The sequence below is a fragment of the Anabrus simplex genome, chromosome 12 (assembly GCF_040414725.1).
Source record: "Anabrus simplex isolate iqAnaSimp1 chromosome 12, ASM4041472v1, whole genome shotgun sequence".
Classification (NCBI taxonomy): domain Eukaryota; kingdom Metazoa; phylum Arthropoda; class Insecta; order Orthoptera; family Tettigoniidae; genus Anabrus; species Anabrus simplex.
The window spans coordinates 44,057,731-44,085,385 of NC_090276.1; the positions used below are offsets into that span (position 1 = coordinate 44,057,731).

General features: G+C 39.5%; 1 protein-coding gene across 1 annotated transcript in view; it reads right to left on the reverse strand.

Annotated features, from left to right (window-relative positions):
• Nucleotides 1–27,655, reverse strand: part of hiw (highwire) — an 815,007-nt gene that overhangs the window by 772,530 nt on the left and 14,822 nt on the right. The window contains exons 2-7 of the mRNA XM_068229800.1: nt 23,372–23,693; nt 15,960–16,113; nt 14,184–14,386; nt 13,168–13,303; nt 9,213–9,394; nt 7,437–7,604 (exon numbers count right to left, since the gene is read on the reverse strand). Coding sequence (XP_068085901.1) covers nt 7,437–7,604; nt 9,213–9,394; nt 13,168–13,303; nt 14,184–14,386; nt 15,960–16,113; nt 23,372–23,693 — 1,165 coding nt within the window. The remainder of the gene's footprint in view (nt 1–7,436; nt 7,605–9,212; nt 9,395–13,167; nt 13,304–14,183; nt 14,387–15,959; nt 16,114–23,371; nt 23,694–27,655) is intronic.

Below are 27,655 nucleotides of genomic sequence, written 5' to 3' on the forward strand. Positions count from 1 at the left end.
ACGCAAGTGCTGTAGTTCGGAGGGTGGATGCAGATGGGCCCCAGCTTGTTCCTGTGAGTTTGTGCAGGATGTTATTGCAGGTTTTTATCTTGGCAGATGTGTTGCGTACATGTTCGCTGTAAGTCAAAGATCGATCCAAGGTAATGCCTAGATATTTTGGATGAGGATTGAACTTCAGTATATGACCTCTGAATTGAACCTTAGGGACATAATTGGCTTGTCTGTTGCTCAAATGAAAGCAGCTGACCTCTGTTTTTGTTATGTTTGGTTTCAGTCGGCAGGTTTTAAAATAATTATCAATTCTGCAGAGATCTTTAGTGAGTGTGATTTCTGCTCCAGCAAAATCACCAGACTGGGCTGCCAAACAGATGTCGTCAGCGTATATAAACTTCCTAGCATTAGTTGAAGGTAGATCTGCTGTATATACGTTGAAGAGCAATGGGGCCAGTACCGATCCCTGTGGTAATCCGTCACTCAGTTTGTAAATTTTACTTATGTTGCCATGTAGGTGTACTTCAATCATTCTATTAGCCAACATATTATTCAGCAGGGTGGCAAGCGTCTTACAAGGGATTAACTTCAGGAATTTGTGGATCATTCCTTTTCGCCAGACTGTGTCATAAGCTGATGACCATCGCCCTCTACTATGGCTGCGCTAATACGCCTTCCCAATACAGCGATATGAGCGATATGGGCCTAGTTCCCATTTTTACCGCCGAGCGCTGCTTCGCTGGCATTGAAACACGATTGTTCATTACAGCACACGTTCAAGTGTTTTGTAAATTTGTTTAAATATATAACCAATAACTCGATAAACATATTTGAATCACACCTTTCACCTTAATAAAGAAATTCAGTGAAGAATGTATCCCTCCGCAGCGGAAAACCCGTACAAAATAATGTTAACGGTAGCTGGTAAATACCGTAGAAAATAAATAATTTCACACACTTTTCTGTTTAAGTGTTTCGCATTCTCGTATTTCGGTCTTTCAAAGATCTCTGTTATTTATATGGCTATGTTATTTAAGAATACAGGAATAGCACACTCGCAAATAACGTAACTCAATAACTGTGAATGTCCGATTTTAGGACAACTACAATGAGGAAAATAACGCAACACAGACATTAAATAGTCACTCATAGACGAAACAGGATTTTTATGCATAAATGGTTGCTTTCAATACAAAATCATGAATAACTTTCAAAATCCAAATCAGATGGGTACTGCAGCCTGCTGTTTGAATCTCTTTTATAAATTAATTCCATTAGCGCTGTTGAACACCTTGGTCTTGTCAAAAGAATCAAGCATTTTTTTTGCTAGTGGCTTTACGTCGCACTGATACAGACAGGTCTTACGGCAACAATGGGATAGGAAAGGCCTAGGAGTTGGAAGGAAGCGTCCGTGGCCTTAATTAAGGTACAGCCCCAGCATTTGCCTGGTATGAAAGTGGAAAAACACGGAAAACCATCTTCAGGGCTACCGACAATGGGATTCGAACCCACTATCTCCCGGATGCAAGCTCACAGCCGGGCGCCCTAACCGCTCGGCCAACTCGCCTGGTCTGCAATGTTGCTACATTTGTGCTACTGACATGTATATCGAATCATTTTTTTATTGATAACATGTATTTGACAGTGGTACCTGCATTAAAAAGTAGTGTATATCTGTATACGAATGGTCTTTTAAATATTCTAGGGCTGTTATTACTTCAGCCGCGAAAATATATTTCGCGCGCTGCACGTTCATTTTCTTAAACTTAGACGGCTCAATATTTTTGCGTGGAAGGAAAATGAACCGGTTTCACAGTTTCATTTGATTGCATCTAATACAGTCTCTTGATAAAATCACCATTTATCCTGGGAACCATCAAACATAGATTGTTTTAAGTAAGGAATTTCTTACTTCTTCAGAATGTGCGATTGGTCGAAAGCAAGAATAGGCATTTCACTATCAACAGGATGACAGATTTTCGGTTTAATGTGTTTTGAAGAAGACATTCTTCTTATCATGCTGCATTAGTCTTATGATTGTCACTCACAATGCGCAACATGAAAAAATGCAACCTTCGACTTCCTTTATTGTTGTGAGTGTTAACGTATGTAGTTCTGTACCTAAAAGCCTGTTAAAGAAGAAAAATGCTGCTGGTAACCTTTATTTTGTGGTCACAGCACAAATTAAAAAACAGAGAAGCTTATTGTCCAAGGTAATTCGATTTCTACTTCCGCTTGCATGACAGTCATTTTGAGTAGTTTTTATTCGCTCAACATGGAACGAAGCTTCTTTGTGTTCAAAGAAGGTGTCGAGTTTCTTGTCATATAACATCTGCTGTTCGATGGACTACCAACAAACACAATCTCTCTGCTTCACTTAGGCGCTGACTTTCTGCTAAGAGGCGCTCCTTTACTAAGAGTGTTATTCCAGTCTCGCAGTTTATATCTCCTACGTAGCGTGAAAGTGTGGATTTATTCGGTGTGGCAAACATATAGTTTCGATGACTTCGAATTGAAATCAAGAAAGAAATTCTTTCTTGAAATAACTTTTAGCCATTTATGACGTTGTTACGTTGAAAGGAATTTCATGAAACGAAATCCCACTTCCCGACCTGCTTTTCATCTTGCATCAAGGCACACAGAAGTAAACAGTATTATGTTCATACACATTAAGATGGCTCACGGGCTCACGACGAAAGAAACAGTCCAAATAAGGTAAACACAGACTCAAATTACACCAGCACTCTTAGCAATGATCACTGATCAGACGGGCTGAGACTAATGCCAGCTTCTCAGCGCTCCAAGCGCCTGGACTGGTAACTATGACGTGTTTGTTCGTTTACACGTGTGATCGGGCGAATGAGAAGGCGTATTAGCGCAGTCATAGTAGAGGGCGCTGCTGATGACAGATCTACGAACACTGCTACGGTCTTCTTTCGATCTTGATATCCCCTCTCAATATGGGCGGTTAGGGCTAACACCTAGTCGGTAGAGCTGCGGCTTGGTCTGAAGCCAGCTTGTTCAAGTGGTATGTGCTCTAGGATTTTGGCTGAGATTCTATTGTATATTACTTTCTCCAGTAGTTTGTAGCAGACACTTAAAAGGGCTATGGGTCTGTAATCTTCTGCACTGTCTCCACTTTTCCCTGGTTTAAGGATTGCTACTATTTTTGTTCTTTTGAGTATTGATGGTAGTTGTCCAACATGTAAGATATTGCTGTAAAATTTGGCAAGCCATTCGGTTGTTCGGGGGCCACAATGTATAAGGAATTCTGGGTATATTCAATCCAATCCGGCTGCTTTTCCTGACTTTATTTCTTTTAGCGCAGTTGAGATCTCAGCAGCTGTGAAATCAGAGGAAAACTGAGAGACTACTTTGGCCTGGGTTAACCTCGATTTTAGCTCTTGTTGAATTCTTTTTGACTCTTTCTTATTTGTGCCGACTGGTTTTCTTGTCAGGTTAACTAATCTGTTTGCCACCTCGTTTGGTTTTATCTTAGAGCTCTTGGGACCGAATTTGGGAGTGCTGTTGCTAAGTTTCCTTAGAAGTGACCATGCCTTTCGACTGGAATGTTGAAAACTCATATTTTACATGAGATTGAACCATTTTTCTTTTCTAGATGAATCCAGAGACTGGATCAGTTCATCTGCAATTTCAGGGTCACTGCTGAGCGTATATTCCTCGTATAGCTCTTTGCATTTTGGGTTCCATCCAGGAATATAATCCTTCCTGTATCCTCTTGGGATATGCTTTTTCGCGTTGGCGGATGTTAGTTTGACAAAGCGCTTGTAATTTCCTGCTGTAGGAGGAATCCACTGTACATTATGTTCCAGTTCGCTGGTGAATTTAGACCAGTTGGCTTTAGAAAAATTCCAGCGGGGAAGTGGAACTGATCTGATGGCAGGTATTTCCAGGCCGACTTTGACAAGCACTGGTCTGTGTTGGCTTCGGGGATAGTTGTTCAGAATTTTCCTAGTACAGTGTAGAGGTCTTCCAAGAGAGTCTTTTGATACAAAACACAGATCAGGGTTATAGTCCTTATTCCATCTGGCAGAATGGAAGGAGCCCTTTTCTTTGGCATCAAACAAGAGAAAAAGATCTTCGACATCAGCCCATTCAGACACATCTTGTCCCTCTTTGTTGGTATAGTTATAACCCCATTTAGTGTTCTGACTGTTAAAATCGCCAAGGATTACGGCTGGGTGCAGTATATTCAGGATGGTCTCGTTTAGGCTCCAAGGTTGACAAGGTGGTTTGTAGATGTTTACAATTTCTGTATTTGCAATCTTTGTTTTAGAGCAAAACATGTTATCAGTATTTGTGCTTATTATTTCAGCTTCCTCTATATCATTTTTTACACATGTTGCTGTTCCGTACTGTTTATGAAACGTTGCATTGAGCAGATTGTATCCGGGAATCCTACATCTGGCATAAAGCTGGTCCTGGTTTTCACAATGGGTCTCCTGCAATAGAACAATATCCACCTTGTGATCAGTCAGTATTTTTGTTAGATAGTCACTTTTGGTCGACTTGCTCCTTCAATATTGAGCTGCAGAATGTTTAAAGTAGGATCATGATTTTCAGTGGGGCTCTGAAAAGGGCCATTTACGATTTTAATCATTTTTCTCATATTGAGTTGATGAATCCTCTGAATTGCTGGGATATTCACAAAGAAGAGCTTTGGGTCCAGCGGCCAAAGTTGTTGCTCTCTTAGCACCACCCAGGGGTCATGTGTAGGGTAATATGAGGTTAAACCTATGGACGTGTAGCAACGAAAACCCCGCTCTAAAGATGGCTGACTAAGTAAGGGCAGAAGGTGTAAATAAACAATTTAAGCTCTGTGGCCTAGGCAACGCATAAAATGTAGGGCAGAGTTCCCATCTGCATCGTGGTTTCCATGGCTGTGTAAAATGGCCGACATTTAGGGCAGTAAGAGTGATAGAAAAAAAAAGAAATAAGGAAAGAACAATAAATTGCTCCTCTGACTAGTGTTTACTATGGATGGATTGTAGGAAAACAAGATGTCTGACACTTAGGGCAAATAAATATAGTAAAAATATGAACTTAATATCGCTTGTAACAGAATGTATTCACAAGATACCACCTCATGGACATCACATATAAACACACCACGGATAGCTCTTAAAACCACAACTGAGGCATTAGTTCTTAATAAATCCATAAACTTCTCAACACATCTTTATCTGATCTTAATTCAAGGCCCTCTAATCACAGGCAACGCAGACCCACAGTGCTGCTGATATAGTGGTACTAATCACAGGCGATGCCCAGACCTGTGGTATTTCTCACAATGGTACTAATCACGGGTACTGGAAAACCCATACAGACTCACCTTCAGTTGCTACCAATCACAAACCTATTATGTACCTAACATAGTGGTACTACTCGCAAGTAAAGGTGACGCATGTTGTTCCTTGCGTGATGGTACTAATCGCAAGTAGTTTCATGGTTCTAATACTATCATCCCTTGGTTGCCCCTTTTAGTCTCTTACGACAGGCAGGTGATACTGTAGGGGTATTCTTTGTCTGTGTCCCCCACCCACAAGGGGTGGGCAGAGAGAAAAAGGAAGAAAAAATAACGGATCCGTCACTTCTAAAAACAAAGGAATAGACGAAGAAAAGCAAGGGCTACGAAGGGCGTGAAAACTAAAGATTCCCTAGGCCTCGAATGCTCTTATACCGTCGGGGTCAGAAAAGAACAAGAGTTGACCAAGGGAGGTCGGACAGAAGAGGAAAGTGAGGAGCCTGGCGCAAGTAAAGGGAAGTAATGCCAGGACTCATATAAGGGCCCTGTGGTCACCAACCTACACTCCCAAGTTGAGAGTCCCGGAGCCCGTTTCAGTCGCCTCTTATGGCAGGCAGGGGATACTGTAGGTGTATTCTTCATCTGCATCCCCCACCCACATCTCCCCACTTGAATGCAACGAGAAAGAACAACTTGTTCTGTAATAATAATTAATGTGCCATCATCTTACACCACGGAGGTGCCGAACGTATTCTTTCCCTGACCTTCAAAATTGCAATTATCTCTTCCGATTTTAAACCCATGATTTTAGGATCCTGAAACTGATACTTTACCACTAATCCTCAGAGACAACTACAAGCTTCTTCTTCAAATGCCATATCCAGTTCCCTAGACACTGGAAATCACCCTGGAGAAAGTACCCCTTTCTTTGACTAATGTGAAGAGTCATTAGGTTTAGTCATTGCTGTTTTGGAACCATGACAGTGGTGGTCCATTAGCTCCTTGCTTTGCCTTGTAAAATCAGATATAGTAGCCTGTACTTTCTACCTTATAGAACACAGCCTAAATAAGCAGTTTTTCTTGCTATTTGCTTTACGTCGCACTGACACAGATAGGTCTTATGGAGATGATGGGACATGAACGGCCTACGAATGGGAAGAAAGCGGCCGTGGCCTTAATTAAGGTACAGCCCCAGAATTTTCCTGGTGTAAAAATGGGAAACCACGGAAAACCATCTTCAGGGCTACCGCCAGTGGGATTCGAACCCACTATCTCCCGGATGCAAGCTCACAGCTGCGCACCCCTAACAGCACGGCCAACTCGCTCGGTGTAAATAAGCTGTTTTCCTGGCACTGATGATGTTTGATAGCTCACGTTTTGTTCTAGCTCTTCTCAACACTTCATTATATGTTACGAGTTCTGTCCAGAGTACTAGCTTAAAGATCCCAAATACACATAGCAGATTAGAGAAAAAATAAAAATAAAGTTAACCTTGTACAAGTATTATCAAAGGTTCGAGAGGAAACAGAATATAGTGTGAATTAATGGTGCAGACTACCGTACCCTACGTGGCTCAGGCGGCAGCATGCCGGCCTCTCACCGTTGGATTCGGTGGTTCAAATCCCGGTCACTCCATGTGAGACTTGTGTTGGACAAAGCAGAGGTGGGACAGGTTTTTCTCTGTGTTCTCTGGTTTTCCATCATTTTTTATTCTAGCAACACTTTCCAATAACATTTCATCTGTCAGTCATTAACTATTGCCTCAGAGGAGTGGGACAGGCTTCAGCAGTCGCACAATTCCTATCCTCGCCGCTAGATGGGGGCTTCATTCATTCCATTCCTGACCCGGTTGAAGGACTGGAAACAGGCTGTGAATGGTGCAGACTACCGAGTGCCTATCAGATGATGGGTTTAGTGCTACTGGTAGAGAGAAGATAGGCACGTGAGGAAAAGTAAGGAGGAAACAGGTAGTCAAGGCAGGTTATCTAATATTCAAAAAACTGTTTCTATCACTTAAATGTTTCTAATGGAACAAGAAATGGAATACGCAAGGTGTGATACAAGAGATTTGCATGCCATCTACTGTAATAAATAAAAATTTTCCTCAGTTATCTAATATTTTCAAGATTCTGACAATGAATTTCATAAGACTCACAAGAACTACAAGCAATACACTTACATCTTTGGCTGAAGTTATCATTCCAAGATTTTCACCGTCAGAGAACATGACACACGATGTCCAGTCTTTACCTTCCAAAGGGTGGACTTCGTTTACCTTAAGTGTAGCACGATCTATTGTAAGCAACTCACATCCCTTCTTGCCAGCAAACTTAAAGTACAATACACCCTAAAAGAGAGGAAACAAAGTTGTTAAGGCAAGAAACCAACACCAAATACAAAAAATAAACAACAATTTCCATCACAATAACTGACACAAAATTTACAGAAAATACCTCGTAAATACATTCATCACAGGATATAAATTTTATGGTTTTGACCCGTACTGAATTGTGATCACAATAACAATTAAACTTATGTTTTTTTAATGGTCCACCTTTTCAATACTATATTAAGCTATGTTTACATTATATTTTAAATCTTGGAACTAGTTTCGGGCTTGACTGGCCATCATCAGCCATAATACAAAACTGTACAAACACATCTAATGACTAAAACAAATACACAAACACAAATGACGTTGAAAGGTATTAAGAGGATCTGGGATGAACTATGTGCACAACACATCAAATATGATGGAATTAAAATAAGGCTCTAAAATCCTTGGATGCGTTGCATCACGTTAATATGTTTCATTAGTGCTTCTTGTTAAAATATCTTGAAAAATACTGATGGAGACTGTCAAAAACAGCACACGAAGAAAAGATTAATATCTGGCAGTTCATAGATTACAGCTGGCAGAAATGCGCAATTCAATGCAATGTCCATGAAGTTAACTTTTCGTTGCAGCATGTGGTGTGTGGCCTACTGTGAACCTCACTAATGAGGAGGAGTTATCGCTTGGTATATTGAAGATAAAATTGGGGAGTTGTGACTCTGTTGGTTTGGACATATCTGCAGGATAGAGGAAACCATATTTCCTAAATAACTATTGGATTACTGTTGTTGTCCCGGTTGGAGAAATCTATGCAGTGCTCCATAGAAAATGTGAATCAGCCAAGTACAAGCACAGGCCAAGTGACCGAGTTCAAAGATAGAATAACTGAAGAAAGCGCCCCAAAACTGATTAAACAGGAAGACCATAAAAAACATTCATCACATGACTGCCATAGAAACAGTGGGGTTACTCTACTAGCTTAGGTCACATTTTCCTGCTGGTTCTAGGGTGAATCATTGAGTGACCATCATAAGTTATGAATTTCATTGTGGTCCATATTGACAATTGGTCACTATCAACGGATAGAGAAAGGTCCACCTATTCAATACCATTAGTTTAATATAGCATTCTATACAAGTGGTACTAGTTTCGCATACATTGGGTCATCTTCAGCCATTATGTATGTAAACATATCGTCCCCACTCTGGCAAACTAGCGAAAGTGACAAACTAGGGAATCTGTAGTTCTCAAGTTTTGGTCTATATTTTATTATTTATATATTGTCTACCCTCTGTCAAAGTCTCACATCTGCAGCTCGCTCTGTATGCCTAACACATAAAACCAATCATTAAATATAAACATTAATCTGAGATGGGCAATCACAACTTCTTTCAGCTCTCCTAACCTTTTGACAATTTGCAGATTTGTTAGTTTGCCAGACTAGGGACGACATGTTTCCAATTAGAACATGGCTGAAGACAATCCAATGTATGTAGGGTCAAAACTAGTACCAATTATACAGGGCACTATATTATGCTAATGGTATTGAATAGGTTGACCTTTCTCTACCCTTTGAAAGTGACTGACCGTGTTAATAAAAATATAAAGAATTATACTTACGTGAGCGTATCCCAGCCAGCCCTTCTCGTCAATGTAAAAATCAGACTTGTGTAAGTAGATGTGACCCTTTATAGTGCCTCCATACCCAGAGCCAATCTTGTAAAGTCCTCGTGAGGTGTAAAGGTATAGATACTGCCCATCACTGGCTAACGATCTTGCACTCACGCAGCTGTTATGTATTTCTGCTGCAATAATAAAATTAGACACATGCATAACTACAAATAGTTTTTAATATCACCTCCTAGAAGTTCAACAAACAAGTACATACAAACACTTCTTCGCTCAGTAACTAACTGAAAAGTCCTGGATGCCTTAAGATGTGTCCTATAATTCTATCTCTTCTTCTGGACAAATTTGTCAAATCATTCTCTTCTCACCAATTCGATACAGTATCTCTTTATTCGTGATCTGACCTACCCATTTCACCTTCAGCATTCTTATGTAACACCACATTTCAAAAGCTTCTATTCTCCTTACTAAGCTAGTTAATGTCTATGTTTCACTTCCATTCAATGCTACACTCCAGATAAAAGTCTTCAAAAACTCTTTCTATATCAATGTTCAATATGAGCAACTTTCTTATCTTTGTGCTAGTCTGCATTTTATGTCGTCCTTACTTCTGCCACCATTTGCTATTCTACTACCCAAGTAACAATATTCATCTACTTCCTTCAAGACTTCATTTCCTAATCTAATATATCCTACATCACCTAACTTTGTTCGACTGCCCTCCATTACCTCTGTTTTGGATTGATTTTCATCTTGGACTCCAGGACTGTGGCCATACCATTCAGCAGTTTCTTCGGATCTTCTGCAGACTCAGATAAAATAACAATATAATTGGCAAATCACAGTTTTGGTTTCCTCTCCTTGGATTGTGATTCCCTTTCCAAATTCATCTTTGATATCCTTTACTGCCTGTTCTACATAAACACTGAAAAGGAGAGGGGACAAAATGCAGCTTTGCCTCACTTCTTTCTGAACTGTTGCTTCTCTTTCACAGCTGTCACCTCTTATCACTTCGAGTTTATTAACTTAAACATTGTGGTCTGATTTTGTACTGGTTAGTCATGATCATTATCACTGTAGAATTCCAGTTTCCCGGGAACTGTTAATGAGTCTCTTCCACTTCCTCCTGTCCACATACAACTTGTCATGGAGAACATCATCCACTGTCCGTCGTCTGGTAACTATATCAACCTTGATCACGTCCATCCATATTGAATACAATCTCTATTCCAATAAATTCACTGTGATATTTGATATCAGCCCTGTCAATCCTTAAAGTTACTAATTTAGTATTAAAAAAAAAAAAAAAGTTGCAAAATATGAGGTGGACAGTCGAGTTAGCAAGGCAATTCAATTTTACCACCAATTAAGGCAACTACTGTGGGATAAACAAGTATCTTTCAAAGCTAATATGACATATATGAATCATATTATACATCCATCCACACGTATAGCTTAGAAACTACGACATTAATGCGACAAGACAACTCAAAACTCGAAGCTGCACAAATGAAGTTCCTATTCACCATGATACAGACGACCAGGAAGGACAAGTTCAGTAATGAATAAGTCTGAGACGTGGTGAGAATAGGAGACTCCCTCCTACAGAGGATCCAGAAAGCAAGACTGGAGTAGTTTAGCCACGAAAGAAGGATGAGTGCAAGCTGGACTGCAAGAAGAAAATATAAAGAAGTAAAAGGAAAAAGACCATTAGTAGACCGAGAGGAAAATTGACCAATCTGGTGAAGAAAGATGACCAGGAGCGAGGACAAAATTGGGAGAAGATTATGAAAGAACAGTGGTACATGGACAAAGATAGAGGGGGTTTGTACACCATACCCAGGCAACTGGAGATGGTCAATGATGATGACATAATACACCATACATGTTTCAAGGACCTTATTGTGCATATCAATTCCGTAAGATAGTAGCATTGAAAATAAATAAATAAAATAAATAAATAAATAAATAAATAAATAAATAAATAAATAAATAAATAAATAAATAAATAAATAATGACTACATCAAGACCCTAGCTGATTATTTCCAAGGACTTTTGAATGCTGAAGAACCTGCTCAGCGCTTCCCAGTTAGAGAACCAGCTGATCCGGATACCAAAGACATCCCCCCTTCCCACCTACGAAGAAGTAAGAGAGACCATTCAACTTCTCAAGAACAACAAAGCCCCTGGAGAAGACGGAATAGTAGCAGAAATGTTGAAACAAGCTGGTGAGCAAACATTCAGACACAATGAAGATTTTACAAAGTAATCCTGGACATATGGGCTAAGGAAAGGCTCCCAGATGATTGGACATCAGCCGTTATCCACCCAATCCACAAGAAGGGAAGCAAAACAGATCCCAGCAACTACAGAGGAATATCACTCCTTTCAGTATCATATAAAGTCTTTTCCAAGATTCTGGAACGGCACATAACAAAACAACTGGATAAAGAATTAGGAGAATATCAAGCAGGGTTCAGAACTGCAAGGTCTTGTGCTAAACAGATACAAAATCTGAAGACCATCCTTCAATATAGCAAGAAAAGATGCCGACAGTGGGTAGTCATCTTTGTCGACTCCGTGGATAGAATCACACTTTTCAACACCTTAAGAGAACTGGGACTAAACAAAAAAATTAATAGGTTGGTGCAAGCCACCCTGCACAACACCACTTCCAAAGTTAAGTTTAGAGGTCAATTATCAGAGAGCTTCATAATCAAAACAGGGGTGAGGCAAGGAGATGGCATCTCATGCATATTATTTAACTGTGTCCTGGAAAAGATCATAAGAGAATGGACCAGGTCATTACCTGAGAACACCGGATTAAGGATGGGGTTTAAATCAGACAACTTGAGGATTCTATGCCTGGCCTTTGCTGATGACCTTACTTTATTAGCAAACGACATGCATGAGGCCACTATGCAGCTTCAAACACTGCACTCTATAGCAGCTAAAGCGGGCCTCATGATCAACATTGGAAAGACAGAGTTTATCACCAACATCAAAGATGCCGCTACAACAATGGGAGTCAGTGATACAAAGCACATCAAGAGAGCTAAGAATGTGAAGTACCTCGGAGAGTGGATATTGGAGGACCTATGTGAAACGATGGCTCTTGAACAAAGGAAAATCAAGTCAGACAAGGCCTACCATGCCTGCAGAAAACTGTATGCCTCAAAGCATTTATCAAAGAATGTACAATTGAGACACTATAATGCAGCAGTCAGACCATCAGTCCTCTATGCAGCAGAATGCCTATCCCTAACTAAAAAAAAAACCCCACTGAGAGCCCTGGAAGTGCAAGAACGGAAATTCCTGAGAAGAATAATAGGGCCAAGGATTCTACCAGATGGAAGGCAATGGTACAAACCCAACAATGAGCTCTACCAGCATCAAGAAAACCTCATAGATGCCATCAGAAGAAAACGTCTTTCTATGGACACCTATACAGAATGGATCCTAATAGATTAACCCATAAGATCTTCAAAGTTGCTAACAAACACAAAGCTACTGGATTCCCCTGGACCAAACAAGTGGACAAAGATCTTGCAGAGCTTAATATTAATGAAGCCGCCATTACTTACAGGAATGCATACCGTTTAATGGTCAAAACTAAACCTTTCCTAACATCCCTTACTTCAGCTAGCCATAAAGGAGCCAGGAATCGGTCAGAGGAGCGCAGAAAAGAATTCAGCGATAAAATGAAGGAAAACTGGGCCAACAGGAAAGCTCAAGAGGCCACTAAGAACACAATCCAGTACGCTAAAAGGGGGAGACGACAAAAACACAGCTAGAACTCAAGCACCGTGGTCCACAGATGACCTAAACGCAAAGAAAAATAAATAAATAAATAAATAAATAAACAAATAAACAAATAAATAAATATTTAAAAAATTCCACTGAAGAACAACAATAATAATGATGGTAATGATAAAGATTCTTTACCAGCAGCCATTTTCACATGGAATGAGTCTATTTTGGAAGTCTTTGGCACTCCGTGAGAGATCCAGTCTGGTCGAACTATCTTCCCTAAAAGCACACCGTGCACACTTCGTTGTAATGCAGTTAATACAGCAGGCATCTGGAAAGGAAACAGTTCATAGCCAAAAATGTTCGTAACTATGGGGTGCCTTAGTTTCAGAACACCCTGAAGAATAAATGACAACATTATTTATGAAAACAAACAGACATTTACATATAGTTTACATCTTATTTAAGTAATATTACAGAAATGGTTATTCCAGCTCTTTTCATAGTATGATTCAGCTGATTCTTGAAATGCCCAAAAGGGGCTCCATGAAGTCTTATGTCAGAGCAGAATTCAACATACAGGAGTTGACGAAGAAACCTGTTATCACTCATGCGACGGACGTGCCGTATCCATCTGAGATGATGGCCAATGATGGTAGCCGCAATGCTTACAACATACACTTAATCAAGAACTGCAAATTGCCTTGTAGTATCTGAACTCTGCATCTATTGATATGTTTCTTTTATTGTACACTTCTCTGGTCGACAGGTAGGTAGTCCTGACCTTTTTGACCTTCTGTTTTATCCCACTGCTGCTCCTGTTCCTTCCTGTAACATTTCTCTAAGGTACATACGTTTTTCTACCTTTTGCATGGTGCCTTCTGGTGTTTTTGAATCACCAGTGGTATTCAGAGTCTTGTTGTAGGCGATCCGTAGTGCTACCCCACCCACACTACCGTTGCACTAATTTCTTTTTGGAAAAGTAATGCATAAAAAATTTTTACAAAGAAATTGCGTGGTCAGATAATTGACATTCAGTTCTTGTGAAATGCCCCAAAGCACTGTATAATTTCTGGGACTTCAAGAAAATATAGAAGAATAAGCATTTTCTGAGAGCTGGATATAATGCTCTCATTTAAAAGTTTTGATCTACATACTGTAATTCTAAACAGACTTATACCTAGTGAAATACAAAGCAGGATGTAACTTACATGGATGTTCTGCGATGCCAAGGCACGAGGACACATGAGTAAGGCAGCTGTGGCACTGAGCAGTTTGCCTGTATCACCTCTTACTACCACCAGACTGAGCAGGCAGGCACAAGCAACAGCTGTCAAATGGCTGCCATCGTCAGCTGCAGCTGACTCAGGACCATGCGATGTGGCCAGGTTCAATAGCAGGTCGAAAAGAGGATCTAAAATGCAAAGAGTAGTTTAAGGAAAGAACTGTCAGACCAAAATTCAGGCACATACATACGGACATTATATATATATTTTTTTTCTTCTGACAATTTGCTTTACGCCGCACCAACACAGATAGGTCTTACAGCGGTGATGGGATAGGAACAGGCTAGGAGTAGGAAGGAAGCGACCGTGGCCTTAATGAAGGTACATCCCCAGCATTTGCTTGGTGCGAAAAATGGGAAACAACGGAAAACCATCTTCAGGGCTGCCGACAGTGGGGTTCGAACTCACTATCTCCCGAATGCAGGCTGACAGCTGTGTGACCCAAATTGCACAGCCACTTGCTCAGTACATTAAATAGTCAAGAAATAAGGAAACCAGAAGCTTTTGAAATATGGTGTTACAGATGAATGCTGAAGGTGAGAAAGAACTGGATGAGGTCCAACACTTTGAAAGATGAAAGTACCGGCAAAAGAAAGGGAAGGGAGACGAAGGGCGTGAAAATGAAAGACTCTTTAGGCATCACAAACCTAATACCGTCGGAGTCAGAAGAGAACACGAGTTGACCAACGGAAGAATGAAAATGAGGAGTCTTCTTCTTATTATTATTATTATTATTATTATTATTATTCAAATTAAACAGTTATGTCAGCTCATAAATGTTTTTGTTCAGAACCAGTTTTCAGACACTAGGGTCCATCATCAATGGTTAAAACAATATTAGATTGATATACCACCATGATACATCCCATCCTGGCACTCTATCTTCTGCTAATCTCTTCAGATCTGCATAAATATTGCATCCAATGGATTAGCATGTTTTAAATAACTTTTTAACCACTAATGATGGACCCTAGCGTCTGAAAACTGGTTTTGAACAAAAACATTTGTGTGTTGATAGTTCAAAAATAATAATACAACCATCAGCACTGTTTTAATACAATGGCTTTGATATTTTATAACAATGAGGAGTCTTTTTTTTTTTTTCCGATTTGCTTTACGTCGCTCCGACACAGATAGGTCTTATGGCGACGATGGGATAGGAAAGGCCTAGGAATTGGAAGGAAGCGGCCGCGGCCTTAATTAAGGTACAGCCCCGGCATTTGCCTGGTGTGAAAATGGGAAACCACGGAAAGTGAGGAGTCTGACAAGTAAGCAGAAGCAATGCCTCACTCAGCTAGGGGAACAGTGGTTGCCAACCCATGCGCCCAAGTTCGAGCACCTGGCCACGCTTTTTAGCCGCCTCTTATGACAGGCAGGGGATACCACAGATGTATTCTATCCCCCACCCAATGGGAGGGATGACGAGATGAATCAAATCAGACTATGAACTAATGACCCTAAAAGCAATTTTTAGCCTGCAAGTCATGTGTCAGTTAACCACAACGTTGCATTCTCCACCAACATCCCATCCCATTGTAGTACCAAGCTGACTGCTTGGCTGTTGTGCTAATTCTCAAAAATAGCACAGTAGTGAGTGAACGTTAAGGACTAACTGTGTGTCCTACACATTAATAAATGTGTTGATAAATAATATACAAGAAGACACCACACTAAAAGTGAAAAGAATAATACTCATCTCACCGATAACTTCTGCTGGTTCAGTTTTCAATCCTTCCGGCTGTTGTCCCTGGAGTACATCAAGAAGGGCTCCTAGTGCCTTAGTGCAGAGGATTGGATGAGTAGATCTGCTCTCTCGTATCAATTCAAACACACTTCGTAGGCCTACTCCTACAATCTGAAAAGGGAAAAATAATTCATATATTAAAAAAATATTTATCACAAGGAAAATTTAGGCACACTTTCTATTAGCTCAAGCTGTAGAGAAAAAAGTTGAGAAAACAAATGCACCTGATTGTGGAGAAAACAAAATCTGAAGTACAGTCAAAGTTAGATCTTGAGAACAGAGTTTGAAATGACAGGATTAAGAATTAGTAGAAATAAGACTGTGCAGCTAACTCACTTGGTGTGCCACAGACAGCATAAACAACATCAAATATTTAGGCAGCTATGTCTCGTCTGACATCACTACTGAACAAAATATTAGCAATCAAATACAAACTGCTTTAGGGGCTGTGAAGAAATGGATGTACGAAGGGGTACCCAAAAACAACTGAACGCCATTACAAAAGAGTTACAAACGTTAATCACCTTCGAAATACTTTCCATTAACACTAATACACTTGTTCAATGATTTTTTCCCACTGTGCAAAATACCTTTCATAATCGTCCTTTCGAATGCCTTGCAGCACCGGCTTTGATTCTCTTTTCAACTCTGGAGTGTCAACAAAACATTCCCCTTTCAGCTCCCTCTTCATCCGGGGAAACAAAAAGAAATCACAAGGTGCGAGATCTGGTAAGCAGAGTGGGTGAAGAAGCAGCGTCATGCTGTTCTTCACCAAAAAATCACGCACAGAAATGGCTATCGTCATGGTGGACGAACCACTCTGCCACAATCGGGCCGTTTCAACCGAACACTCTCGCGCAACCGTCCCAAAATTCTCAGGTAGAAGACTTGGTTCACCGTTCATAAAATAACAAAAATCGAAGAGTTTGAGAAAAACGTTGCAAAAGAAACTGTCAGGGGGCCTTACTACAACTATCTCAAGCCATGCCGGTTAGCATACTTAAGTTACTTAACACCCACCTAGAGGGAGAAGCCCGAACTACAAGAGTAACGTGGGTAGTAAATTACATCCGGTTATTCTCGAGTACTCCCTCATAGAAGTATTGGAATTTGTGATGTGTGCTGTGAGAGATTATACGGTATATTTGGCCTACTTCAAGTAAATTCTGGATCATTTAAGAAATATATTAAATTTAATCATCTGAATTTGTGGGACATCCTGTACTGCATATGGTTTTTCCTCAGTCTTTCACAAGATACAAGCTTAGAGAAGTTTCTAAGGACAAGACAACAAGCGCAGTAAATTTTGACGATTGAGTTTCTTGAATTTTATTTAACTATCTCAATCGGAAACCATATTTTTGGTCATGCTCGACGAGAGGGCATATATAAGAAGTGGAGATGCAATTCTCCCCTAGTACATCGGAATTGCATTGTGCTTATCACATGTATAGCTTGCGGTGGTGTCGCTACTGGCGTGCTAGCCGGCCAGTGCCTTGGGAAGGTGTGGTATCGAACTGATGAGCCCATGCTGCACAGGGGCGAAACACTGGTAATTTTTGACAATTGAGTTTCCTGAATTTTATTTATGGATAACAATCATCATCAAGGCTGCCGATGGTGCGTTTCAAACCTACGATCTCCAGAATGAAAGTTACATCCATATGGCCTGTACAACTCATTTGGTTACACAATACTATAGTTTCATCTTCCCTTCGCCAAAGCTATTTACATTACATTCACCATAACAACGCCATAATCAAAGCTACACTTCCTCGAACGGTGGCATGTTGCTTTAGAGTTGATAATATTATGAGATTTCACTTCTATTAAAAGCGATATTCTTATCTGTGGGTAAGTCAAGCTCATGCTTCGCCATATTTGAGTAATGTGTAGGAAGATGACAGCTGACTAACGTTTTGCGCACGCACCGATGAATTATATTGTTCACAATTAAGTATTTATTATTTTTCACCTAGTCGATATCTCAAATATTATTATAATATTTATAGGTCCACCTGTTCAATACAATACAATATAATATAATCCACTATTTCATGTGGTTAAAATTTATACATAATACTGGTACATAAAAGTCAATGGTACATGTTTCACTCTTTTTTTTTACGGGCGTCATCAGCCTATATCAATCTTAAAAATTAATGGATATGGAATCTTTCCAATCTTATGAACTATCGAGTAAAATGTTGGACAATGATTTCATAAAATATCATACTATAACGTCTAAAATAACGATATTGCACCGAAGTATGTTAAAAAAACACCAGTGAATTAACAGTTTTTGAAGATTAAAACGTGGTTAATCATGAATATTTGAGAGTTTACAACCAAAAATGGATCCTCTTCTTATATATCATTAAGACTATGACGGCCTTGAGTGTAAGCACAACCATCAAAGGGGGATGTTTGTTCCATTCCCATAGCATGAGTCCAAGATAGTAAAATCCTGTCAGTTATTTAAAACAGAAGTGTGAACGTAACAAATATGTTAAAATGTGTACGGTTGATATATCTGAAAGTCGTAGTAAAAGAGAATGGAACTTCTTGTGGAGGCGTTGCTAACGATAGAATGTTGTGTCAAAGCTAGCGGATGTCAGTAATTATGTTGGTGCGGTAATCAATCAAAAAACTCGATCATTTCTTCCAACAAATGTTTCAACGGGGTTAATAACACCCACTTGACCGTCTTTTGGATCCAATTGATTGTTGATTGAATGCAATGGTAGTGAGTTTGAAGTTGTAGGTATGATAATAAAAATGGTGTGGGAAGCAGTTGGGGCAGGATATTAATCCAAGGGAAATTGAAATACAGCACAGGACACGAAATGTTCATTCAGATACCGTCTCCTTTTAAAATATTAGGCCTACTTGTACAAAACATAATGATCCGTTTTATTTCTCCAGTTAATTCTGTTTCGGACTGTGGGCCTCTAAGTAATTACTAGGGCTCGGATGTTTAGGAAAAATCATATTTTTTTTTCTTTGCCTCTATTTCTTGCCTGACTGGATGTTGGTGCAAATCAGATAGTTATCGTCACAATTAAGTGATTTGTCATATAAATGCATATTTTGGCTGTTTTTATCATAAGGTCATATTTTGAGCTATTTTCGTAGAAGCGTCATATTTCGGTCATATTTTGGCGGCTTGATGACAGCTGTAGCGGTGAAAAATCATCTTCAATTTACTGAATGCGAACTAGTGTTCACAAAACTGGATCTCGGTATCACATCTGCAGTTAAAAAGTGGAATACTCTGCCTCTTTTATCAAGATTGGACAGGAATTGTTTTCCAGCAGTTTGTCAGAAAGTCCGACATATATACGGTATATAGTCGAACTTTGGAATTATTTAAAGTTAAAAACTTCATGATCATTCCGTATTGAATAGAGAAATAAGAAGATGTACAATATTAGAAGGATCCACCTTTCAATACTTCGTTGTATGTTGAACTAAAAAGAAGTCACAACTTGTTTATCGGGACCGGTTTCGACACATTACAAGTGTCATCATCAGCCAAATAGTAAAGTAGGGCAAGATATAAAGATCTTAAAACAACTAATACATTGAATACAGGCAAAAAAATTAGCATTGATTCATATCGTAGCAATTCAGTTAATGTCCAAAACACAATGATCGCAGTCAAGAGAGTAAACAGAACATCATTGTCTTGCGCCGAAAACAAATATAGTTGAAGTTCACAAGCAGGTCAAGTATGCACTTATGTAGAGTCGTTGCTAGACAGGTCTTGTGGGCATTTGTTTCTCAGGCCGAAGAGAAAACAGGAAAACAGTGTAGGATTTAATTTCGTCAAATTCAGAGTAGATATATAAGTTTGAGAATAATTTAAAACATTAAAAAGAATAAAGCCAAATAAAAATATATTAAAAATAGGAAGAAATAATAAAAGAAAATTGCAATGTGAGGTTCAACTCGAAACAACTTGCCGTAGTAATTGATAGATGAATGGGAGATGATAAAGAAAAGGTTGGGGAACGTTTATTAGAGGGTGGTGGTGGTGGTGGTGATTATTGCTATTAGAGGAAGTACAAATGGGGCTCTGAACTTCGGAGCGTGGGTTGGCATCCACGGGGCCCTTAGCTGAGTCCTGGCATTGCTTCCACTTACTTGTGCCAGGCTCCTCACTTTCATCTATCATGTCCGACCTCCCTTGGTCAACTCTTGTTCTTTTCCGACCCCGACGCTATTAGGTTTGCGATGGCTAGGTAGTCTTTCATTTTCACGCCCTTCGTGGCCCTTGTCTCCCTTTACCGATATCTTCATTTTTCGAAGTGTCGGACCTCTTCCTCTTTTTTCCTCGGTTTAGTGTTATATAGAAGATATTTACCCATTTGTACTTCCTCTAATAGCAATAATCACCACCACCACCACCACCCTCTAATAAACGTTCCCCAACCTTTTCTTTATCATCTCCCATTCATCTATCAATTACTACGGCAAGTTGTTTCGAGTTGAACCTCACATTGCAATTTTCTTTTATTATTTCTTCCTATTTTTAATATATTTTTATTTGGCTTTATTCTTTTTAATGTTTTAAATTATTCTCAAACTTATATATCTACTCTGAATTTGACGAAATTAAATCCTACACTGTTTTCCTGTTTTCTCTTCGGCCTGAGAAACAAATGCCCACAAGACCTGTCTAGCAACGACTCTACATAAGTGCATACTTGACCTGCTTGTGAACTTCAACTATATTTGTTTTCGGCGCAAGACAATGATGTTCTGTTTACTTTCTTGACTGCGATCATTGTGTTTTGGACATTAACTGAATTGCTACAATATGAATCAATGCTAATTTTTTGCCTGTATTCAATGTATTAGTTGTTTTAAGATCTTTATATCTTGCCCTACTTTACTATTTGGCTGATGATGACACTTGTAATGTGTCGAAACCGGTCCCGATAAACAAGTTGTGACTTCTTTTTAGTTCAACTTACAACGAAGTATTGAAAGGTGGATCCTTCTAATATTGTACATATTCTTTGGAATTATATCGAGCGCAATTACTCGTTTAGAAATTGCTAGCTTAGAAATTCATGCAAGTATTGAAATCCAGTACAACAATCAATCATATGGAATAGTTGGTGAGAGTGTAAAACGGAATCTTCTAAACACTCTTGCCAACTATTTTCGAGTCATATTTTGTAATTTTTTGGTCATATTTCGTCTCCTTTGAGGTCATATTTTGTCACTTTTTGGGTCATATTTGCTTGCTTATTTGCACTATTTTTGGGTCTCAAATATCCGAGCCCTAGTAATTACATACTCTTCCAACTAATGTCAATTTATCTTCCAATCCCATTCAGTGAAAAATTGTTTATAATTTGTATGTCCGAGAAGAAGTATGATTTGCTATCTAAATATCTTCATCCGACGTATCCCGAAAATGAAATAAACTGGGGGATTCAGGGTGAATTCCTGCATTCTCTGCATTACCAAGAAAATAAGAGCCCCATCAGGTCGAGCAATTCAGACTGACTTTAAGAACAAGCAATTTAACATTAAGCACCACATTTGATGCTTCTTGATGCATCATTCTGAACATAGGGGGAGGGGGAGGGGGGTCCTGCATGCCATTAGGTGATCTCATTGCATCATTTTAGAATAACTATAGTGTATTTTCCATTGTTACAAAATTTGAAAGTGATATCTTAAGTGGTTTTTATAGAATAAATTATTTAGTGAAAGTACTCCACAACTACACCTGACAAGCAAATTATAACTCTAGGTTTCGCCAGACAGTGAGTCAAAGATAGTCCATGAGAAAGGGTTAATCTATTTTCTAATAAGCCCTGAAAGTTGTATATTAGATAGTAATCTGAACATAAGCTACTATTAATCGTAAAACTATTCATCTTAATAATATTGTTCTTGTTCTGTATTTTAACGTAATACTAGTGGACCCGTGCTCCTCCGCAGCATTGTTTATAAATAAGTCGGATAACTGGTCTTGATATGCCTGTCACAGACATATTGTTTTGCCTGCTCTCTTCAATAGTTTTATGAACATTTAATACCGGTAATGTAGTTTATAACACTTCTTTCCATACAATATTTTCTGTGCTTCGACTAATCGGCCGTATCTGGGTCTTAACAGTAACATTTTCAAACAATCTTTTCTGAGATAGTGCAACATACAACTGGCCGTGACTGAATACTGGTTCAGGTAAGTAGACACACACTTTTTCAAGAGACTGTCCCTGCGCTTTATTAATGGTCATAGAGAAGGCTGGTCGACTTGATACTTTCCCATCTCTACGTATGACGATGTTTTCTCTTAGCAGCCTGTAAGTTATTAGGAACGTTCTGCCATCTGTTGAGAATATTCAGAATCTGGGGAAGGTCAGAGAATCGGACAATAGTACTCTTCCATCATCAGAGGAAATGTATACTCTCTGGCTTCACGGGTAGTAATCAAACATGGCCGAATGCAATGGCATTACTAAGGACGAAAATCACATATATCAGAATAATAATGAAAGTGTTAGTCGCTTAGCAACCCGCCAAGTACAGAATGTGTTATTATCACGAACAAGACATAACAGAGTATTTTGAACTTCTAGTGTTCTACTGTTCGTTCATAATAATGTAACACCGGGGCTGACCACTCGGTTGCTGTGGAGTGCCAACTAAAACATTAGGTTGTAGTTGGTCTTGGCCATACGGGTTTGTGACGGCGGGCGGAATCGAGTGCTCGCATGCGATTTCACGCTAATACAGACACCGCTTGCGCACAACACTACGTGACAATCAAGCAAAACATTGAAACCCTGATGTAATTGATGCAATTATGATGACAATAATGAAGATTTATCATTTAAGTAAATAGTTTTACAGTATTTACATTTTAATTTGGACACCTAATGACTCAAATATATATTACGTAACTAGCACATATCTACAGTCGGTTATGTTAGTCGGACGGTCTGTAAAAGTGGCAGAGCGGTGCACCCATTAAAAAGGTCCTAGGGAGATCTCTGACCATAAACTGAATAACCAATGCACAGCAATTCTGGATAAATTCATACCAAAACCGTATCTAGGCACTTTACTTCTGTACGCATAAATACTTTCCAGCAATACCAGATTATTCCCGACATACACAGCCATCCACCGATGCACGCGCAATGTTATCTTTCTTCAAAATAACCACGCTCGTACTAAACTCTCTGTTTCACTTGGGCAATCCTTATACTTTATCCCTAACCATACAGTAAGTATTCAAATTAATTACCGTACTGTTACACCTCTGGTCAGCATTCAACATGTCTAACATGGTGAAAGAGTAGCCAACTACATTTAAATTGGCATGATAAATTACACTTACCTTTGGCACTCTGAGGGGTGTGACATCTCTCGCCTTATCAGTGTTCTCTTCACTGTCCGAGTCCGCTTCGCTACCTCCATCGGTGACAGGAGCGCTTGAAGATGAGGACAGGTATATTTGGCAGGCCTGTTTCATCCACCGCTCCAGTACAGCGAGACGCACACTGGCGAACACAGCAAAGCTCGATGCATTGGCTGGTAGCTCTACCTCTGGTGGGCCTGACAAGGGAGCCACTTCGCTGCAGTTCTCCAGCTTCGCTTTCCTCTTCTCCTTGTTCTTTGCATTTTTTCCAGCCTTCCCCTTTTTCCATTCTGATCTTCTCCTGTGAAAAATAATTTGTTACACATAGAGTCAAGGAATTAGCAAAAACAGAAAGTTATTTAATAAAAAGCACACTATCATACAATAGATAACACAGGACCATGATAATTTGTTTGTCAAATAATACAAAGACACCTAGCAAAATGATTCATAAGCAGTAATTCTTCACAAAATCCATGCATATGTACATTTCCCTACATGAAAACCGAGTGACTCTTGTATGAAACAATTAATAACTATATTTGTAGAGATGGGCCAAGGTAACTGTGCAACTTGTGCATAGTAACACTAGTTAGACTAGTACATCTATTCTGGAGGAAGGGCATTAAAAAATGTCATACTTTATATTGAAAGATTATATTTTTAATGCGTTATTGTGTTATCTTAAATGACCAAGCTTGATAGCTGCAGTCACTTAAGTGCGGCCAGTATCCTGTATTAGGGAGATAGTGGGTTCGAACTCCACTGTCGGGAGCCCTAATTATGGTTTTCTGTGGTGTCCCATTTTCACACCAGGCAAATGCTGAGGCTGTACCTTAATTAAGGCCACGGCTGCTTCCTTGCCACTCCTCGCCCTTTCCTATCCCATCGTCTCCATAAGACCTATCTGTGTCAGAGTGACGTAAAACTAACTTGTAAAAAAAATAAAAATCTTAAATGTGTAATATTTAAATCATATATCAGGAACAAATTTTTTTACAAGAACAAGTGATTCATAATGTGCAAGTGACAATTTAAATAGACTCGTGTATGATTATAGCATGTTATATCAGTGAAACAAGACATGCCAATATGATATATCGAATATTGATAAATGTATATAATGTCTTTTCCAATTATGATTGAGGCTGATGATGGCCCAGTGGAAGGGTCAAAACTAGTCCCATATATATAACCTCTGGCAAACTAAGGAATGTGCAAATTGTCCAACAATTAAGAGAGCTGAAAGAAGTTGTGCTTACTCATGTCAAATCAATTTTTATATTTAATGATTGGTTTTATGTGTTAGCCATACAAAACGAGCTGCATATGTCAGACTTTGTCAGAGGGTAGTCATTATATAAATAATAGAATCTAGACCAAAACTTTAGAACTACAGGTTCCCTAGTTCATCACTTTTGCTAGTTTGCCATAGTGGGGACGATAGTATGTCTGACAATTAACTCGCCTTCACATATAACACAACTACAGGCAGCCGTATGTGGTAGAGAACAGTGGGAATACAAAATGCAGAGAGGCTATGCGAGGCAAGAGAGCAGCCGGCTGTGAGCACTGACGTATACCGGCTCTCTGAAATCTAAACCGATGTTTTTGCAATCGGTCATAGTGGTGGCTTCTGACGTCACATGACTCTATAGTTACCATGGCCCACCTCTTCTCATCTGCTTATTCCTTGATCTTTTGTAATAACCTGTTTCTTATCTTACTATTACATAAAGGTATATTTCGTCCCCACTCAGGCAAACTAATGAAAACCGGGCGAGTTGGGGTGCGGTTAGAGGCGCGTGGTTGTGAGCTTGCATCCGGGAGATAGTGGGTTTGAATCCCATTGTCGGCAGCCCTGAAGATGGTTTTCCGTAGTTTCCCATTTTCACACCAGGCAAATGCTGGGGCTGTACCTTAGATGAGGCCACGGCTGCTTCCTTCGAACTCCTAGGCCAGCAGGGCACATTTGCGGTGGCTTTTTTCGCTCGGATATTAACCTGTAGTCTCAGACCTTTAATCAATTATATATATTTCCTCGACAAATACATTGCCAACATTTCTGTATTGTACATTTCTTATCTGATGGTGTTTGGATATTTCTTCCACCAGTGTATTTATGCAAATCTCATTGCAGAACCGTTGTGCGGGTAGAATGCACTTGCGCCTTGGTTAAATACTTTTGCATTCTAACTTATACGTGACTATAATTCCCATCTTTACTGCTTAGTGTTACGTAGAGGGTGGTTGCCTATTTGTACTTCCTATTTAAAAAAACACCACGAAGCTAAGCAGGCAAGATATCCTTTCAACTACTTACGGCTGATAGTCTTGCAATGTGGAATGAAGAGAATTAGACGAATAGAAAATTTATTGTTCTAAGAGATCGTAAACAAACTAACAAAACGTACAGTTTTCTTTTCCACTGAATACGAACTGAAGGAAGATTGATTCACTTTTCCGGGTAAGCATTTATTGGGCACTGAACCTCAGTTGTCTAGCTCGTGCTAGTGATTGCAGTCAGAAAGGGGAAACTGCCAAGCGAGGAAACAGAAACAAGTAAAATGGATTTTTATGGTTGGTTTTGTGTTAGCCATGCAAAATGAACTGCAGATGAGAGACTTTGCCAGAGGGTAGATCTTCTTCTTCTTATTTGTTTAGGCCTACAATGGACAACGTGGTTCTTAACTCTGGTGAGCTTTTTTTCTTCTTCTTAGCCAGGTATTCCTTCATTCTAGCACTATGGATGCCTTTTCTTTGAGTCCATTTCACTCCTACTCCTTGACACAGTCATTTAGTTGTTATTGACTGGAGGGAGTTGGATGTCTTCATTAACTTTCTGAACGTATCTCTGTAGTACATGCCAGTGCGATCATGTTAATGTATTGTAGGTCTTTCCGAACTGTGACGAATTTTAAGAAAAGACAGATCTGAGTGTGGTGGAGCATTGAACTCAGCTGACCTCTTGCACTGAACTATAACAGAAGCCACAAGATGACAACATGTTCTAAAAATTTACTGAATTTGCTCTCAAAAGTTCCAGTAACCCAGAAAGCACTCAGAATTTTCTTGCTAGTCATAAAAACCTACATCAACCCTTACACAAAGCGAGTCACTCCTCTATGGCAAAACACAGCGATATGACATCTTGTCTTTGTTTTCTTCCTTATCACCTCCTGCTGTTTGCTTACCTTCCCCTATTTTATTTTTTTTCACCCTTCTCACCCCCTATGCCGAACTATCCATTAGATTTTGTCCAAACCCCTCCCTAAACCCTCCCAGGGGTAATAAGAACAAATTGTGAAATTTTCAGCAAAATCGTTCCATTCAAGACATACAAACAAACAAACAAACATTTATATATATATATATATATATATATATATATATATACACACATACATACATACAGAGCCGGCAGAAAAATGTATACACACTTTGTTAGATGATATCGGGATATGGACATTGTCAACTGTTATCATTGTTTTTAAATGTTGTAGTATGGTCTTTCGCTCAACAGATGTCGGTACTTGCATCATGATAGTGGGAAAACAAAATGGCTGGAGCACGGTTGACGTTCGAGCAACAAAAGTACATTCTGAAGTGGTTTATCAGGTTTGATAATGCCGTTGAAGTGCAACATCACTGGAGGAGGGAGTTTGAAACAGAACCCCCAACACGCCTAACAATTGAACGCATTACTGGGAAGTCTGAGAAGCATGGAATGATTTGCGATATTCACAAAGGAAGATCGGGAAGAATGTGCACAACTACCAGTCCTGCTTTATCGGGTCATGTGTTGGAAAGGTCTGCTAATTCTCTACAGAAGTCTGCTCCACAATGTGCACGGGAAGTGGGGATTAGCAGTACAAGTGTACGACAAATTTTGAAAACAGCTAAGTGGAAAGTTTACATCCCGCGATTACTGCATGTGCTTATGAGGACAATCCCGATCGTCGAATGCAATTTTGCAAACGGTATCAGCAAATGGTAACCCACGATGAACAATTTCTGATGAAGTTAGTGTGGTCTGATGAAGCCCAGTTTAAACTTAATGGAACAGTGAATCGACATAACTGTGTCTACTGGGCTCTAGAAAATCCGCATGTTCATGTGGACAAGGCGGTCAATCTACCAGGGGTTAATGTCTGGTGTGGAATGTCGTCGAGGGGCTTACTAGGACCCTTTTTCTTTGATGGTACTGTCACTGGAGCAGTGTACTTAGAAATGTTACGCACATTAATTTTACCAGATGTATGT